We start from the raw sequence: 16,782 nt of genomic DNA, 5'->3' as shown, positions 1-16,782 counted from the left end.
GGCCTCCCGGCCAATGATGCCAAATACTCATTTCCATTTTACCAGAAAGTCCCTTCCATATAGCCTAGCCACCCATGACCAACATATCTGTAGCAATGAGTAGCCCCTCTCAAAATATACCAAGGGTCTCACTGAGGCCTTCACAGATGGTAATTACCCTCCCTACCTTGTACAGAAACAGATCTCTTGTGCTTATCCTCCAGTCACCCCCCACCCCATCCCCCAACCACCCTGAGTCCCACCGTCCAGCCACAGAGAAGCATCACCCTTGTGATTCAGTATCACCCAGGACTGGAGCAGCTGAACCACATTCTCTGCCAGGATTTTCACTACCTCTCACCATGCCCTGAAGTGAGGAATGCCCTACCCACTATCATTCCCACCCCTCCTACAGTAGTATTCTGCCACCCACCGAACCTACACAATATCTTTATCCATCACCACGTAACTCCTGCTCCCAACCCCTTGTCTCATGACTCATATCTCTGTAACAGGCCTGGATGCAAGACCTGCCCCATACATCCTCCCACCATCAGCTACTCCAGTCTGGTCACTAGCATCACCTATCCCATCAAAGGCAGGGCTACCTGTGAATCCAGTCATGTGATCTACGAGCTAAGCTGCGATCACAGTGCTGTGTTCATGTGGGCATGACAAACAACAAGCTGTCTTTCTGCATGAATGGCTACCAACAAAATGTGACCAAGAAACAGCTGAACTATCTAGTTGCTGAGTGCACTGTCCAACACAACATTCTTCATTTTAAAGTCTGCCTCCTTAGCTGAGTGGTAACGTGCTTGCCTACCAAGTAGCGGGCCTGGGTTCGATTCCTGGCCTGGTTGGAGATTTTCTCTGCCCATTGACTGAGTGTTGTGTTGTCCTCATCATCCTCTCATCATCACTGTCACGCAAATCCTCTAAATTGGCATCAACTGAAATAAGAGTTGCACCTGGCAGCTGAACTCTCTCAACAGGGTCTCCTGGTCAGCAGTGCCACATGATCATTTCATTTTAGTGACTTCTTCACAGCCTGTGCCATCTGGGTCCTTCCTACTGACACCAGTGTTTCTGAATTATGCAAATTAAAACTTTCCTTGCAATATATCCTCCTGGCCTCAACCTTTGTTAGTTATTGTTCTTCATCCACCTATCCCCTTCCCTGTTCCCACACTAGGGATGCATAGCCCTCTAGTCCACCAGTCTTTTTACTTCTCTGCTTTCCCCCCCACCCAACCTTTCCCTGACCTCTGTCTAGCCTCCCAACTGCACCTAGCTGTCCTACCTGCTCTCCAGCTCATCCCTGTATGCTCACACAAGCAGCATTTGCATGTATTTATGTTGTCTGATGCAGAAGAGGGCCTTTTGGCTGAAAGCTTACTTGTTTTACAGTCTTTTTGTTGTGCCTATCTGCAACTCAGTATCTCTGCTATATGGTGAGTAGCAATCCATTATTTTTATAAAATTGTCAGTATATTAGATGATAAATATCTCTGTATAAAAATCTCACTAGTGTGCAGTTTTATAGAGAGGAGGTGACTGTGCAAATGAAATAATATGTATGAAATTAAAGCACAAAGGTGAAACAAAATATATCTGACACAGCCTTTTTTGTGTAGCCAATGATGAATAGTGGTTGATCATGGATTCCATCAGGAAATTACGAATAAAATATAGGCCTATAATGCTAGTGCAGTTGATATGTAGCTATTATGGAATTCATGAATCTAAGGTCTCTTCATAGTCTCTGCTTTCAGCATTCTTTAGTCGCTATTACTCCTTACTGTTGCAGCTATTCTCAGATCAGATCTGTCATTCCTAAGTAGGTTTCAGGATAATTTCAGGCTCCTTTTCATATAGAGATGCATTTAGTCTCATTACTGTTGATGAATTGCTGATGAAAACTCTCCACAAGCATGCATGGATCGTTTCGAGCTGAATGGTTTGGCAAGCTAGATGAGGTGTTAAATTTTGCCAGCATGTTCACCAAATCACAATTCACACTTGAATGATCTTGAAGTATGAATCAGGGCTTTGTTGTCATGTAAGATTGTGGCCTTTTAAGAGCATGACAGTATACCATGGCTTGCATCTGTTATGATGCTGGGAATTCCTGGTTGGAACACAAATAATGAAAGGCAGTCTCACTACACAATTGAAGCATTGAACCATTTACATACACATAACTGAAACTAAAACTTATCTCCATCTGAACAGGCCTTGGAAGGCCAAATTGTACCAACTGAAGGCCATGTCATCCTCAGCTGATAGGCATCACTGGATGCGAATATGGAGGGGAATATGGTCAGCACACCACTCTCTCAGCTGTTTTTGCTTTGGGGCTGGAACCACTGCTTCTAAATCAAGTAGCTCATCAATTGGCCTAGTAATGACTGAGTCTACCCCACGTGCCAACAGCGCTCAGCAGACCCAGACAGTCATCCTTCCAGGTGATAGCCAAGCCCGACAGCACTTAACTTTGGTGGTCTGGTGGGAACTGGTGTTACCACTGTGGCAAGGCTATTGGCAGCAGGCACATAAACAAGATTGGTGTCATCTCTAAGCTTTTGGATAAAGTTCTTCTCTGGAGCTAATAGACTGTTAGCCTTGAGGAAAAATATTGTCCAAAAGCTTATCAAGAATCTCAGTCATGTTTGTGTTCATGTCAATTGCTCAGTTCCTACACAGTGTGCTGCTTTAATTCTGCCAATTATATGCTACCTTTGGTCAGCTGAAGGACACACTTAATATTAGGCTATAATAAATCCTTGCTAAATATGTTACATTGTTGTGGTGATGTATAATCTCTCTATAATTGTGATTGTCCTGGTTTGGTTTTCTAGCTGTGTACAGTCAATATTATGGTCACATATTTCAGACTGTTCATCAAAACTAATGGTTGGATCTTCAATTTGTAGTTGCTGACCTGCCCCTGAGATTTAATTTTTCACATCTGATATCTGACTGGTATCATAAATTTCTATGTCTGATTCATTCCATTGGCCCAATTCCATACATATATTTCTACATCATATAGTTGCTGAGTTTGTTCATCAGTCATTTTATCATTGTGAAAAAAAAGTGCTACTGTCTTTCATCTGCAGCAGTTAATTACTAAGCTCATTAATTTTTGATTTTTTGTCAATAAATAATTAATTTTTGTGCTTGCTGTAAACAAAGCTTTTTGTTCACAATTCATAATTATTTGTACATCTGATCTTGTCTTTTAGTCAATCCATTGCGTGTATCATCTGGATTTAGGGCAAGAAATCCAATTGTAGCTAATCTCTGTTATTGTTTGTATTTATTGCTAAATCCAGGATATGTATCAATGTTATGCAGTTGTCCATTTGCACACATTCACAGATTATTTTGATCTCTTTTTTAGATATTACAGTTTCCTTGCAAGGCAACTGTTCAAAAGTGACACTTAAAGTACTTGTACTGCTTCCTGAGCACAAGTAAACTGAAGACTTAGGTTGTACATCAGCAGACTGCAGATTGATTGTTCAAGAGCCTGGTTGGTTGTTTTCCTATGAATGAATATCACATGGACTATAACCAAAGTTGTTTATTATTTTTGCTTGCTGTTTGTTTAACTTTTTATGACTTCTTTCCAGCTGACCCTACTACAACCAAAACTAATTCAGTTCATTGACGGCTGTACTGAATAAATGTTTTGTGAGAAATATGCAACAGATAATTACACAGATATTGCTGCATTAATCTGTATCTCTTCAAAGTGATGTTTATCTGCAATGGGCAGGCAACCACTCACCTTCAGTTGACACATACATCATGAATAGGCCCAAGGAACACACCACAGTAGCTTGTTAATTAGCTTTTGTGCCCTGGTGCTTTTTGGCAGAAGTACACACATTCACACACATAAATACCCAAATGCACACTACCTTGGCCATGGAATGGAATATTCATAAGCTGAATAATAATGTATAAAGAATTATGTATGCCACATGATAAATAAATGAAATTAGAAGATTCTGTGGCACATCCTTTTCAGAATGGAGAAAGAGCAGCCTCAGTGAAGTTTATTCCATTCTAGTCATTTGCAGGTACAGTGTATGGTCAGCATGCCGTGCTGTAGCACACAATTGCACCGAGGAAGAACAATGTAGAGCATTATGAATGAGTGTTACTCCAGTCTTAATGAATGATGCCTGTGACACTATGGATGCAGATTTTGGGTTTTAGAACTTGGTGCCTTAATAGAGGAGGAATGGACAGAAGTGTTTCATTTTATACTGCCAACTTTGTGCAATGTGTTGATGTGGTGAAACATTTTTTTCCGAAGAGAGGCATTACACATATGAAACATAATGAGATGAAATGCATTCATGTTGTTTCTTTTAAAGTTAATTGCTAATAACAGATGTCTCATTGTGTCATTATCACCTACCTCATGAAGTAAGAACTGTTTCATAATTCTAGAGTCTCTGATTTGAGATTAATTTCATGTCACAGATGAATAATGATTACTGCCAATGAGCACCAAGCTGTGCTTAATTATTGGGTTTGGCCGACTAATTATTGCTATTTGAAATCTTCACCATCAAAATAATGAACTAAATACAATCTATGCTATAAAAAATATAAATCTTGTTAAAAATATACAGTATTTCCAAAGTCAGATAAATAACATTAATTGAATGTATGTGTGATACAGCTATATTTGCTTTTGATTGATGCAGTGCTCAAGTCTTAAGTATAGCCTCTTCTGGAAGATTTACTTACTGCAGATGCTGGTTCCTCAGTCATATGAGCCCAATAATACATCCAATAGTGTTAATTTATTGTATATATATTTGTTGCATTGTTACTATACACTGATCAGCCAGAACATTATGGTTACTGACCTGCTATCAATGGACAAATATCCAGGTGATAGCAGCATCACCTGGTGAGGAATGACTGCTAGTCAGACGCATACAGTGCATGTAGTCTCAGTGAGTATACTGTCTGTGTATAGAATGGGGAAGGCATGCGATCTATCTGAGTTTGACCGGGGGCAGATTGTGATGGCCCAGAGGCTCAGCATGAGCATTTTAGAAACTGCACAACTTCTCAGATTTTCGAGGAGTGCTGTGGTGAGTGTCTTCAACATGTGGCAAAACCAAGATGAAACCAAGTCCAGACATCTTGGGGGTTGAGTGGCCACCCCTCACTACATATGTCAGATGTTGTAGGCTGAGCAGACTATTAAAATAGGACAGGAGGTGAACTGTGGTGGAACTAACATCAGACTTTGATGATGGACAGAGTACAAGTGTGTCTGAACACACAGTGCATCGAACACTCCAAACGATGGGTCTCCACAGCCAATAACCCTTGCACTTGCCAATGTTAACGTCACAACATGGGCACTATGACTGAATGAGCACAGGAACATTGGCACTGGACGTTGGTGCAGTGGCAGAGCATTGCATGATCTGATGAATCCTGATACCTTTTTCATCATGTCAATGAGAGGGTATGAATCAATCATCTTCCAGGGGAACAGCTCCTTGACACCTCTACTGTGTATGGAGACAAGCTGGTGGCAGCTCCATTATGCTCAGGAGAATATTCATACTGGCATCCATCGATCTTGCAAGGCACCATGACAGCCAAGGAATATTTTAAAGTGGTATTTTTCAACAATATAATGCGCCACATCACAGGGCCAGGAATGTGATGGAGTGGTTCGAGGAACACAGTGGTGAGAGTTCCAGTTGACGCGCTAGCCCCCCCCCCCCCCCCCCCCCCGCTTCCACCCTCCCCCCCTCCATACTCACCAGGTACGAACCTGATCGGACACATCTTGTATGTGACTGAACGTGGTGTCAGAGCTCATTGCCACCTTCCATGGAATTTATGGGAATCTGGCGACCTGTGTGTGCAAGTGCGGTGCCACCTCCCTCCAGCGACCTACCAAGGCCTCATTGCTTCCATGGCATGAAGCGTCACCACTGGTTTCCATGCCAAAGGTGGATGGGCTGGCTATAAGGTAGATGGTCACAATGTTCTTGCTGATCAACTTTTAGTGGTCTAGCAGTAAAGCATCTGGCTAGAAACCAAGAGGTCTTGGGATTGAGTCCGGCCAGAACACAGAAGTTTGCAACCTTTAATCTAGTCTTCACCTCTCAATGATGTGAGTAGTCACCAGGAATGGCACATTGTTTGAATTTCACATTAAACTGTAATGCCCATCCCTCAGTTGGACAACTGAGGGAAGTTAGGGACATGCAAGTTGCTGAAGTAGCATCCAATTGAAGGCTTGTGCCTGGCCATTGAGCCACACAAAATTATTGTTATTACTGTAGTAACAACAGTGCTCCTTCATTTTAAGACCACTTTGGTTATGCTTATCATTTAAAGAAACTCAAGACAAAGAATTTTTCAACACAAGCAACCAGTCTATGGCTTGTGTATGATGAATGTTGTGTAGGAGCACTTAATATGTAAATGGGCACAACTCAATAGCACCTTTAACTATTGATGCATGGTTGGCAAATGGAAAAGGGAGGTGAAATTAGGAGTAGAAAGGAGTGAGGCAGCAAAGAGAGAGGAAGACATGTTAGGCAAGGGAGTGGTAGACGTTTTTGGAGGCAGGAGATGAGAGACAAATGTAGCGGATCTGAGATGATGTTAATAATGATACCAGTTAAAAATTGAAAGGAATTGAGTGTAAGAGAGAAATATAACAAACAAGAGAAGAGTAGGAGTACTGGTGAGCCATGACCATAGGATAGGCATCACGTTCTCTTCACTGATGAGTGTCGCATTTGCCTTCAACCAGACAATTATCGAAGACATGTTTGGAGGCAACCTGATCAGGCTCAACGCCTTAGACACACCATCCAGCAAGTGCAATAAGGTGGAGGTTCCCTGCTGTTTTGGGGTGGCATTATGTGGGGCTGACGTATGCTGCTGGTGGTCATTGAAGGCGCTGTAATGGCTGTACGATACGTGCATGTCATTCTCTGACCGATAGTGCAACCATATCGGCAGCATATTGCTAGGCATTCATCTTCGTGGACAACAATTCACACTCCCATCACACACATCTTGTGAATGTCTCCCTTTTGGATAATGGGATTGCTTGACTGGAGTGACCAGCATGTTCTCCAGACATGAACCCTATCGAACATGCCTGGGATAAATTGTTTCTGGACGACATGACCCACCAACCACTGTGGGGGACTATGTCGAATCGCTGTTGGGGAGTGGGACAATCTGGACCAACAGTGCCTTGGTGAACTTGTGGATAGTATGCCATGATGAATACAGGCATGCATCAATGCAAGAGGGCATGCTATTGGTTATTAGAGGTACTGGTGTGTACAACAATCTGGACCACCTCTTCTGAAGGTCTCACTGTATGGTGCTACAACATGCAATGCATGGTTTTCATGAGCAATAAAAAGTGTGGAAATGACGTTTATGTTGATTTCTATTCCAGTTTTCTGTACAGGATCCAGAACTCTCGGAACTGAGGTGATGTCAACTTTTATTGATGTGTGTATGTGCGCCACAGATGAGGCTGTTATACAGAGCACATTAGATGACATGAGAGAAACAAAAATGGCACAATTCCAGACAAGTATGACAGGAACAGCTATGTTTCCATTACTGTGTAGCTTTTCTTTGTTTTTGAGGATTACAGTCTCTTTAATACTAGAGTATTGCAGATATATTACTGAATATTTTCTATGAGAATGGCCACAATCATAGCATGTATCTCCGATTTTGTGACTGTATAATTCAGGCAAGAAAGAACAATTTAGCCATCAGGTGTGGGTCTGATATTTTGCTAAGCTTCTCAGGAAATATGGGATTGGGAAAGGGGGGAGGGATGGAAGGCCGAGTGCTGATGTAAAGAAGTAAATCCAATTGAAACATTTTATTCTTCTTGGAACTGATTCATAGAAATAGGTACACTAAAATGAAAGTTGAGACATCATTTTTCAAAATTCAGGTTCTAATTAATGTAGCCTGGATATAGGCAGTCTTCACATACTACTAAGCAATGTGCATTATGAAATTAAATGGATTGCTTTAGTCCAGTAGCAACATTTTGTGTTTGTGGATAACACATCTCCATTACAAATGCCCCCAGTTGCCTTTTGCAGCCTGTGGCTAAATGCCCTCCTTTCTCAAGTCATCTACCACAAACATACATTTCTTTGTGCAAATCATGTGTGTCTCTGTAGTGTCTCATCAGTCATTCACATTTATCTGGATATGGATGAGTGCCCTTCCAGAGCCTGAAAGAGAGCTGTTGAAATGCTGCTGTCTTGGAATCACGTACACCAGTATATGTTACTTTGTATTAGGACTCAAAAATATTAGTAACATGTAGCTGCTTGTCATCCAGAATTAATTTGAGTGTGCAAATTTATGCAAAAGACATTGTACAGAATCATATACTGGCTAAACTACCTTAACTGAATAACTGGGAACAAATTCTTGTGTAAGACAGCTGTCAGCCACAAGTGACTCTAGTTCTCTTGGTATGTTTCAGTACTGTCTTAGTTCCTTACTCACCAAACTTTCTGAAATCCTACATTTGATCTTCTTCACAATTTTGTGAATAATTGTAATTTGCATCAGATGATAACAAATATAAGATTAGAATCTATTCAGTTCTGTTCTCAGACATATGAACACATTGTTGGTCTACAAGGAAAAGTTGCTTTGGCCAGGTACAACAATATACAGTTGTTTGTTTTATCTGTATTTTTTCTCCTTCTTCTTATATGCCATCTCCTCTTCCTCCACAACTGCTGCTGTTTCTTGCTCCTTATCCTCATTATTGTTAATGATCATCACAGCCATATATGTAATGGTAATGATTATTTAGAATGAACCAGTAAATACCTCACATTATGTACTATCACAATGAGAAATTTGTAGTTTAAAATTAAGTGGCTTCCTATTGCAATATGAATTTCTAGCACTACATATTTTACTTTATGACATTAAGAATGTTCCATTTAATTTTTTTATTTTTATTTTTGCTTTTAGCATATTACAGTGGCACATTATTCCTTAAGGAAAAAATACCTGTCAACAGGACAGTAAGTGTGGATTCTGGGTCTGTATTACCTACAACCAGGAACAAAACAAAGACACAGGCACCACATTCCACTACTACTATAAATGTTGAAGGATGTTCTAAAATTAAGTCTGCAGGCATTTTACCACACCCTAATAATTGCAAGAAATTTTTGAATTGTTGGAATGGTAGAGCATTTGTTCAGGACTGTCCTCCAGGAACACTATTTGATTCAGAGAAGAATCAGTGTGACTTCGCATACTTGGTAAAGTGCCAACAGCCAGGTATGTTTAAAATGTTAAGGGAAAAAAGTTGAAGTTGGCACTGTAATTTATCATAGAATATAACCTAGGATTCTTAGAGAAGTACTGAATTATATTCAAGCTTTTACTATTTTTTATTAGGTACAAGCATGTGTATTTGATAATTTCCTTTTATCTCCCAAACTGATACTAACAGAATAATTAGTGCTGTGGATAACAGACAGTAATTTTGTTTTAATTTTTGCTTGTGTTTCATTTGTCACATTCAGAGTATTGTTTATTTACCATTATGCTGTTACATACTAGTGCAGGTAAATAATTTAGGAGTAAAGAGACCACTCACAGAAAAACAGAAGTGTTGAGTTGTCGACAAGTATTGGCTAGGCATGTTACACATGAGTAACAGAGCCAGTGAGGTACAGCGCATGATGAAGATGAATTGGAGGTGTGGATGGGGGAGGGGGGAGGGGGGGCCAGAACAGAGGAAGAGGAACTGTTGGGTAGGGGGCATTGGGCAGTGGGTTAGCGGAGATTGAGATTGGGAAGGTCCTCTACATTAGATGAACGATGAATGTCCTTGTTGTTGTTGTTGTGGTCTTCATTCCAGAGACTGGTTTGATGCAGCTCTCCATGCTACTCTATCCTGTGCAAGCTTCTTCATCTCCCAGTACCTACTGCAACCTACATCCTTCTGAATCTGTTTAGTGTATTCAGCTCTTGGTCTCCCTCTACGATTTTTACCCTCCACGTTGCCCTCCAATACTAAATTGGTGATCCCTTGATGCCTCAGAACATGTCCTACCAACCGATCCCTTCTTCTAGTCAAGTTGTGCCACAAACTCCTCTTCTCCCCAATTCCTCCTCATTAGTTATGTGATCTACTCATCTAATCTTCAGCATCCTTCTGTAGTACCACATTTTGAAAGCTTCTATTCTCTTTTTCTCTAAACTATTTATTGTCCACATTTCACTTTCATACAAATACCTTCAGAAAAGACTTCCTGATGCCTAAATCTATACTCGATGTTAACAAATTTCTCTGCTTCAGAAACGCCTTCCTTGCCATTGCCAGTCTACATTTTGTATCCTCTCTACTTTGACCATCAGCAGTTATATTGCTCCCCAAATAGCAAACTCATTTACTACTTTAAGCATCTCATTTCCTAATCTAATACCCTCAGCATCACCCAATTTAATTTGGCTACATACCATTATCCTCGTTTTGCTTTTGTTGATGGTCATCTTATATCCTCCTTTCAAAACACTGTCCATTCCATTCAGCTGCTCTTCCAGATCCTTTGTTGTCTCTGACAGAATTACAATGTCACTGGCGAACCTCAAAGTTTTTATTTCTTCTCTATGGATTTTAATTCCTACTCTGAATTTTTCTTTTGTTTCCTTTACTGCTTGCTCAATATACAGATTGAATAACATCGGGGATAGGCTACAACCCTGTCTCACTCCCTTCCCAACCAATGCTTCCCTTTCATGCCCCTTGCCTCTTACAACTGCCATATGGTTTCTGTACAAATTGTAAATAGCCTTCCTCTCCGTGTATTTTACCCCTGGCACCTTCAGAATTTGAAAGAGGGTATTCCAGTCAATATTGTCAAAGGCTTTCTCTAAGTCTACAAATGCTAGAAACGTAGGTTTGCCTTTCCTTAATCTATTTTCTAAGGTAAGTCTTAGGGTCAGTATTGCCTCAGGTGTTCCAACATTTCTACGGAATCCAAACTGATCTTCCCCAAGGTCAGCTTCTACCAGTTTTTCCTTTTGTCTGTAAAGAATTCATGGTAGTATTTTGCAGCCGTAGCTTATTAAACTGATAGTTCGGTAATTTTCACATCTGTCAACCCCTGCTTTCTGTGGGATTGGAATTATTATATTGTTCTTGAAGTCTGAGGGTATTTTGCCTGTCTCATACATATTGCTCACCAGATGGTAGAGTTTTGTCAGGGCTGCCTCTCCTAAGGCTAATTTCTAATGGGATGTTGTCTACCCCCGGAGCCTTGTTTCGACTTAGGTCTTTCAGTGCTCTGTCAAACTCTTCACACAGTATCATATCTCCCACTTCATCTTCATCTATATCCTCTTCCATTTCCATAATATTGTCCTCAAGAACATCGCCCTTGTATAGACCCTCTATATACTCCTTCCACCTTTCTGCTTTCCCTTCTTTGCTTAGAACTGGGTTTCCATCTGAGCTCTTGATTTTTGTACAAGTGGTTCTCCTTTCTCCAAAGGTCTCTTCCTGTAGGCAGTATCTATCTTACCCTCTAACCATGCCTGCTTAGCCATTTTGCACTTCCTGTCGATCTCATTTTTGAGGCGTTTGTATTCCCTTTTGCCCGCTTCATTTACTGAATTTTCGTATTTTCTCCTTTCATCAATTAAATGCAGTATCTCTTCTGTTACCCAAGGATTTCTATTAGCCCTCGTCTTTTTACCTTCTTGATCTGCTGCTGCCTTCACTATTTCATCTCTCAAAGCTACCCATTCTTCCTTTACTGTATTTCTTTCCACCATTCTTGTCAATCGTTCCCTAATGCTCTCCCTCAAACTCTCTACCACCTCTGGTTCTACAGTTTATCCAGGTCCCATCTCCTTAAATTCTACGTTTTTTCAGTTTCTTTAGTTTTAATCTACAGTTCATAACCAATAGATTGTGGTTAGAGTCCACATCTGCTCCTGTAAATGTCTTACAATTTAAAACCTGGTTCCTAAATCTCTGTCTTTCCATTATATAATCTATCTGAAACCTGTCAGTATCTTCAGGCTTCTTCCATGTATACAACCTTCTTTTATGTTTCTTGAACCAAGTGTTAGCTATGATTAAGTTGTGCTCTGCACAAAATTCTACCAGGCTTCTTCCTCTTTCATTCCTTACCCCCATTCCATATTGACCTACTACGTTTTCTTCTCTTCCTTTTCCTACTATCGAATTCCAGTCACCCATGACTATTAAATTTTCATCTCCCTTCATTAACTGAATAATTTCTTTTATCTCATCATACATTTCATCAATCTCTTTGTCATCTTCAGTGTTGGCATATAAACTTGTACTACTGTGGTGGGCGTGGGCTTCATATCTATCTTGGCCACAATAATGCGTTCACTATGCTGTTTGTAGTAGCTTACGCGCATCCCTATTTTTTATTCATTATTAAACCTACTCCTGCATTACCCTATTTGATTTTGTATTTATAACCCTGTATTCACCTGACCAGAAGTCTTGTTTCTCCTGCCACTGAACTTCACTAATTCCCGCTATATCTAACTGTAACCTATCCATTTCCCTTTTTAAATTTTCTAACCTACCTGCCCAATTAAGGGATCTGACATTCCGCGCTCCGACCCGTAGAATGCCAGTTTTCTTCCTCCTGATAACAATGTCCTCCTGAGTAGTCCCCACCCGGATATCCTAATGGGGGACTATTTTACCTCCAGAACATTTTACCCAAGTGGATGCCATTATCATTTAACCATACAGTAAAGCTGCATGCCCTCGGGAAAAATTATGGCTATAGTTTCCCCTTGCTTCCAGCCGTTTGCAGTACCAGCACACCAAGGCTGTTTTGGTTAGTGTTACAAGGCCAGATCAGTCAGTCATCCAGAATGTTGCCCCTGAAACTACTGAAAAGGCTGCTGCCCCTCTTCAGGAACCATTCGCTTGTCTGGCCTCTCAGCAGATACCCCTCTGTTGTGGTTGCACCTACGGTACAGCTATCTGTATCGTTGAGGAACATAAGCCTCCCTACCAATGGCAAGGTCCATGGTTCATGGGGGGATGAAGGTCCTATACATCTGAAAACATTGTTTAATTGTATTTTGATATTGCATTGCAGAGACCTTTGTCCTTACATGATACAGTTTTTTAATTAGCCAAAAGAGTAAGTCCCCCATGAAACTTGTTACCCTGTGTGATCTTTAGTTGCTATATATCCTCAGTGCATAGCAGCAAAATATGAAGTGATGGATGTATCTGGTTTCTATACTCAAAATATGGATTTCTACTGGGACCATACAGTTCCAGAACTTTTCTTTGGTATCTCTGGAATCCGCGAGCAATCAGCAGTGTTGTGTTGTTTTTAAGAACATGTTGTGTGTAATAAATATACATTTTATGTAGTACCAAATTATGTTAGGATCAAAAAGTTTGTTGCAAGTTGTTGCGATCGACTTTGCTGCAGTAATAAATAATCGATCACTTAAATTATATGCCAGTATCTCCCAGAATTTTATACAAGGTGATAAACTTGAGTGTAAAATTCTATAACTTGGCAGATATAATTTCTTTTAACCAATTATATATTCATTTGAGCAAGTAGCATGTCTCTCCCTAGCAAGCACTGGCATAAACATATTATTGTTAAAACAATAATTATTATGTGTACATTGATATTTTGCATTGTGTTAAGTATTAAAACACACCAGTGATTTGAATCACTTGTGTCTTTGTCTAATAGAGATTAGTTTGACAATTTTTAAAGAGGTTGCATGATAAATGGAAAAGCCGTGTGGCTAGGGACTCCTGTCGGGTAGACCATTCGCTTGGTGCATGTCTTTCGAGTTGATGCTATTTCGGCGACTAGCGTGTCAATGGGGATGAAATGATGATGATAAGGACAATACAACACCCAGTCCCTGAGTGGAGAAAATCTCCAACCCAGCCGGGAATCGAACCTGGGCCGTTAGGTATGACATTCCGTTGCGCTATCAGGGGCGGACTGCATGATCAGAAAGCACGATTCATACACAAATTTAAAAAAAAAATACACTATAGAATAAAACTTTTTACCAACAAATAATTTGAACATGTTTGAATATGGTATGCATATCATAATAACATTTATGAAGAATCCAAGAATATTTATCACTTGTGTTCTTGTTCAGTAGATATTTGTGTAACATTTTCTAAATTGGTATCGCAGGATGTGTACGAACCAGGACAACTGGGAGATCTGGGAAAACCCGCGAATTTTTTCAACCGGGAGAAAACCGGGAAAAACCCGGGAATTTTTTAGAATTTTGAAAATTTTTCATTGTTTTAGTTTTCAGTTAAATTTTTGTAATTTTGACTGGTAAGAACTGATACTCTAACAAAGGATATTACTGTAACCTGCTACTGCAGAATAATACTGCAACAATAGAATGTAAATGAGAAAAAAAACGAAAATTAAACATAAATTGCAAAGGATATTTGCCATATACAACAACAAAACACAGTGCTCATACAAGCATTTGCCAACAGCAAAATGTGTCAAAAGCTTTAGGAAGACTATGCAATGCTTCATAACAACAAATTGGCTCTGATGAGCATGGCATCACAACTGTTTACGTTAGATTCATTTCAGCAGTTATGAGCAGGCTCATGCGCATGCACAGTTGAGTGGCTTATGAGTAGTACCTTCTCTTGTTTCTGGCTACAGAAATATGGCTGTTGGCTGTGTAAGCAGTCGCAGCAAGCAGCTAGATGCAACAGGGAAAAATTTTACTGCCGCTCCCAAGCTGCCAGATTCATGCATGCGCAGCAGGCCCGGATCTATGAGAGAGGGAGGAGAAAAAATCTTGTTTCACAAAGCGCCTAGCATGCAGCTCACGTTGGTCTGTCAATTACTCTTATAATTTTGATGCACAATCCTGTTAGTTTTTGAACAAACTCTGTAAGTTAATTTCTGAATGAATCATAAGCCACGCAGGGTAGCCATGCAGTCTGAAGAGACTTGTCACGGTTCGCACAGGTACCCCTGTCGGAGGTTCGAATCCTCCCTCGGGCATGGGTGTATGTGTTGTCCTTAGCGTAAGTTAGTTTAAGTTAGATTAAGTAGTGTGTAGTGTTACTTCTGCACCACTTGTTAGCAGCAGACACAGTGGTTGCACCAAAGACTAAGACGGCATGGAGTTTTACAATTATTTATTGAACTTTCTTTACAATTTCTCCCTCATTGTCACTGCCCAGCACTGCAGATCCTTTCGCCAGGCTGCTGCTGTAGATTCTCCTACAATGTGTGCAATGCGCGCCGCTGATTGCACTCGGAGCCTCAGGCCACCAGTGCTCCGCTGCAGCCAAGATGCCCTGTGTTTGAGATGAACTCGTCGCCATGTGGTCAGCTGCCGACGCCTGCTGCACCGGCAGCTGGGAAGCTGTCAGTTGTGATGTCCACGAGGCCCTGTCATGGACGGACCACATGCCATGGGTCGGGTTGCCATGAAGTCCGGTCGTCAGTCCCCGGTGGCACCTGTGACCAAGACCGTGCTGCAGTCGGTCCTGCTGGAAGTTCTCGCTGTAGTTAGTGAGCCATGGTGCCGACCGGACTCGGCCCGTCCTCCAGAGCTGAAGTTGACATCTGGCGGCGAACGGATGACTCCTGCGAGCTGGAACAGACTTTCGGAATCGTCACCTACAAAGATTGAACATTCGGACACGGACCCCGTCCGTCCTCAGACCCAAACTGCTTCCTGATGGCTTCTGTCTATTGCTGCCTGTGCTCCACTATTTATATCCAGCAGGAGGACGTTTTTTACCCTCGGTGGTAGCTTTTTGTTATTACTCTCGCAGTATATTGCATCGTAACTTAGCATGCTGGTCTCACTTCTCCTTACTCAGCACTCTCCAGGCTTCGCTCGGCGCTCGGTCTGTGTACGTCCTTGCGTCAGCCGGTTGGTAGGCTGCTTCTGTCAGCAAGGCTATCTGTGCCGCGCTTACTTCGCAACACCTCGGTCACCAGCTGCCTCTGTTTTGCCATTCTCCACTGCATGAAGCAACGCTTACTACATGTCGCCACAACACTGCCTCCTCCTAAAAATTAAATTCGTCCCTGAATCCACCCTATATGTTAACTCTAGTTCTGTCCTATATTCTGCTTCTTCCTTATATACAGCCAGGTTATCCTGACTCATGCCCTACTGGTAATCCATTCTGCAGGAATCTCATGGAGTGGTCTTGCATTACCATGCTGAATCCTCCGTTTTAATAAGACATATACCACACCGATAAATACAATCAACAAAGTTATAGTACTGGTTGAAATACCAATGGTCACTATGCTACATTTCCACCTGGTATCATACTCCTCCACATGCGTTAATAATTGCTGCATTGAAATTTGGCCTTTCTCCAAATCTACTAGTTTATCTATCGTTTGCAATAGTGTAACATCCAAGGTGTTGTTAATATATGCCAAATTTTCTCCTGGAGCAATGCTGAATGATGTTTCTGGCCAGTACAATGTCAGATGACTATCTGTAACCTTGGTGAGTCCCGTGACTGTCGCCGGTAAGCTGAAATGATTACCTACTAGTTCACAATTTGTCCCATTGATTAGCAAACCACTGTCCCGTAATTCTATCTCCGTGGTTGCTGTCCAATTCCCATTGTCATAACACTTGGCTGATATCCTCTCCGTAGCGAATACTGAATACAACCAATGCCTCCCAGCTTGCTGAAAATGTGGTGTAGGCTTCACT

At 41.2% G+C, this 16,782-nt stretch overlaps 1 protein-coding gene across 3 annotated transcripts in view; it reads left to right on the top strand.

Annotated features, from left to right (window-relative positions):
• LOC124615258 (serine protease svh-1-like) overlaps positions 1-16,782 on the top strand; it is a 451,576-nt gene that overhangs the window by 79,505 nt on the left and 355,289 nt on the right. For 2 of the 3 annotated variants that reach the window (XM_047143026.1, XM_047143011.1), the window contains exon 3: positions 9,022-9,336. The exons of the other annotated variant lie outside the window; for it this stretch is intronic. In XM_047143026.1, coding sequence (XP_046998982.1) covers positions 9,022-9,336 — 315 coding nt within the window. The remainder of the gene's footprint in view (positions 1-9,021; positions 9,337-16,782) is intronic. 3 annotated transcript variants of the gene reach the window in all.

The sequence above is a fragment of the Schistocerca americana genome, chromosome 1, assembly GCF_021461395.2.
Source record: "Schistocerca americana isolate TAMUIC-IGC-003095 chromosome 1, iqSchAmer2.1, whole genome shotgun sequence".
Lineage (NCBI taxonomy): Eukaryota > Metazoa > Arthropoda > Insecta > Orthoptera > Acrididae > Schistocerca > Schistocerca americana.
Note: the sequence above shows the minus strand (reverse complement) of the source record. Positions and strands in the feature narration are given on the sequence as shown.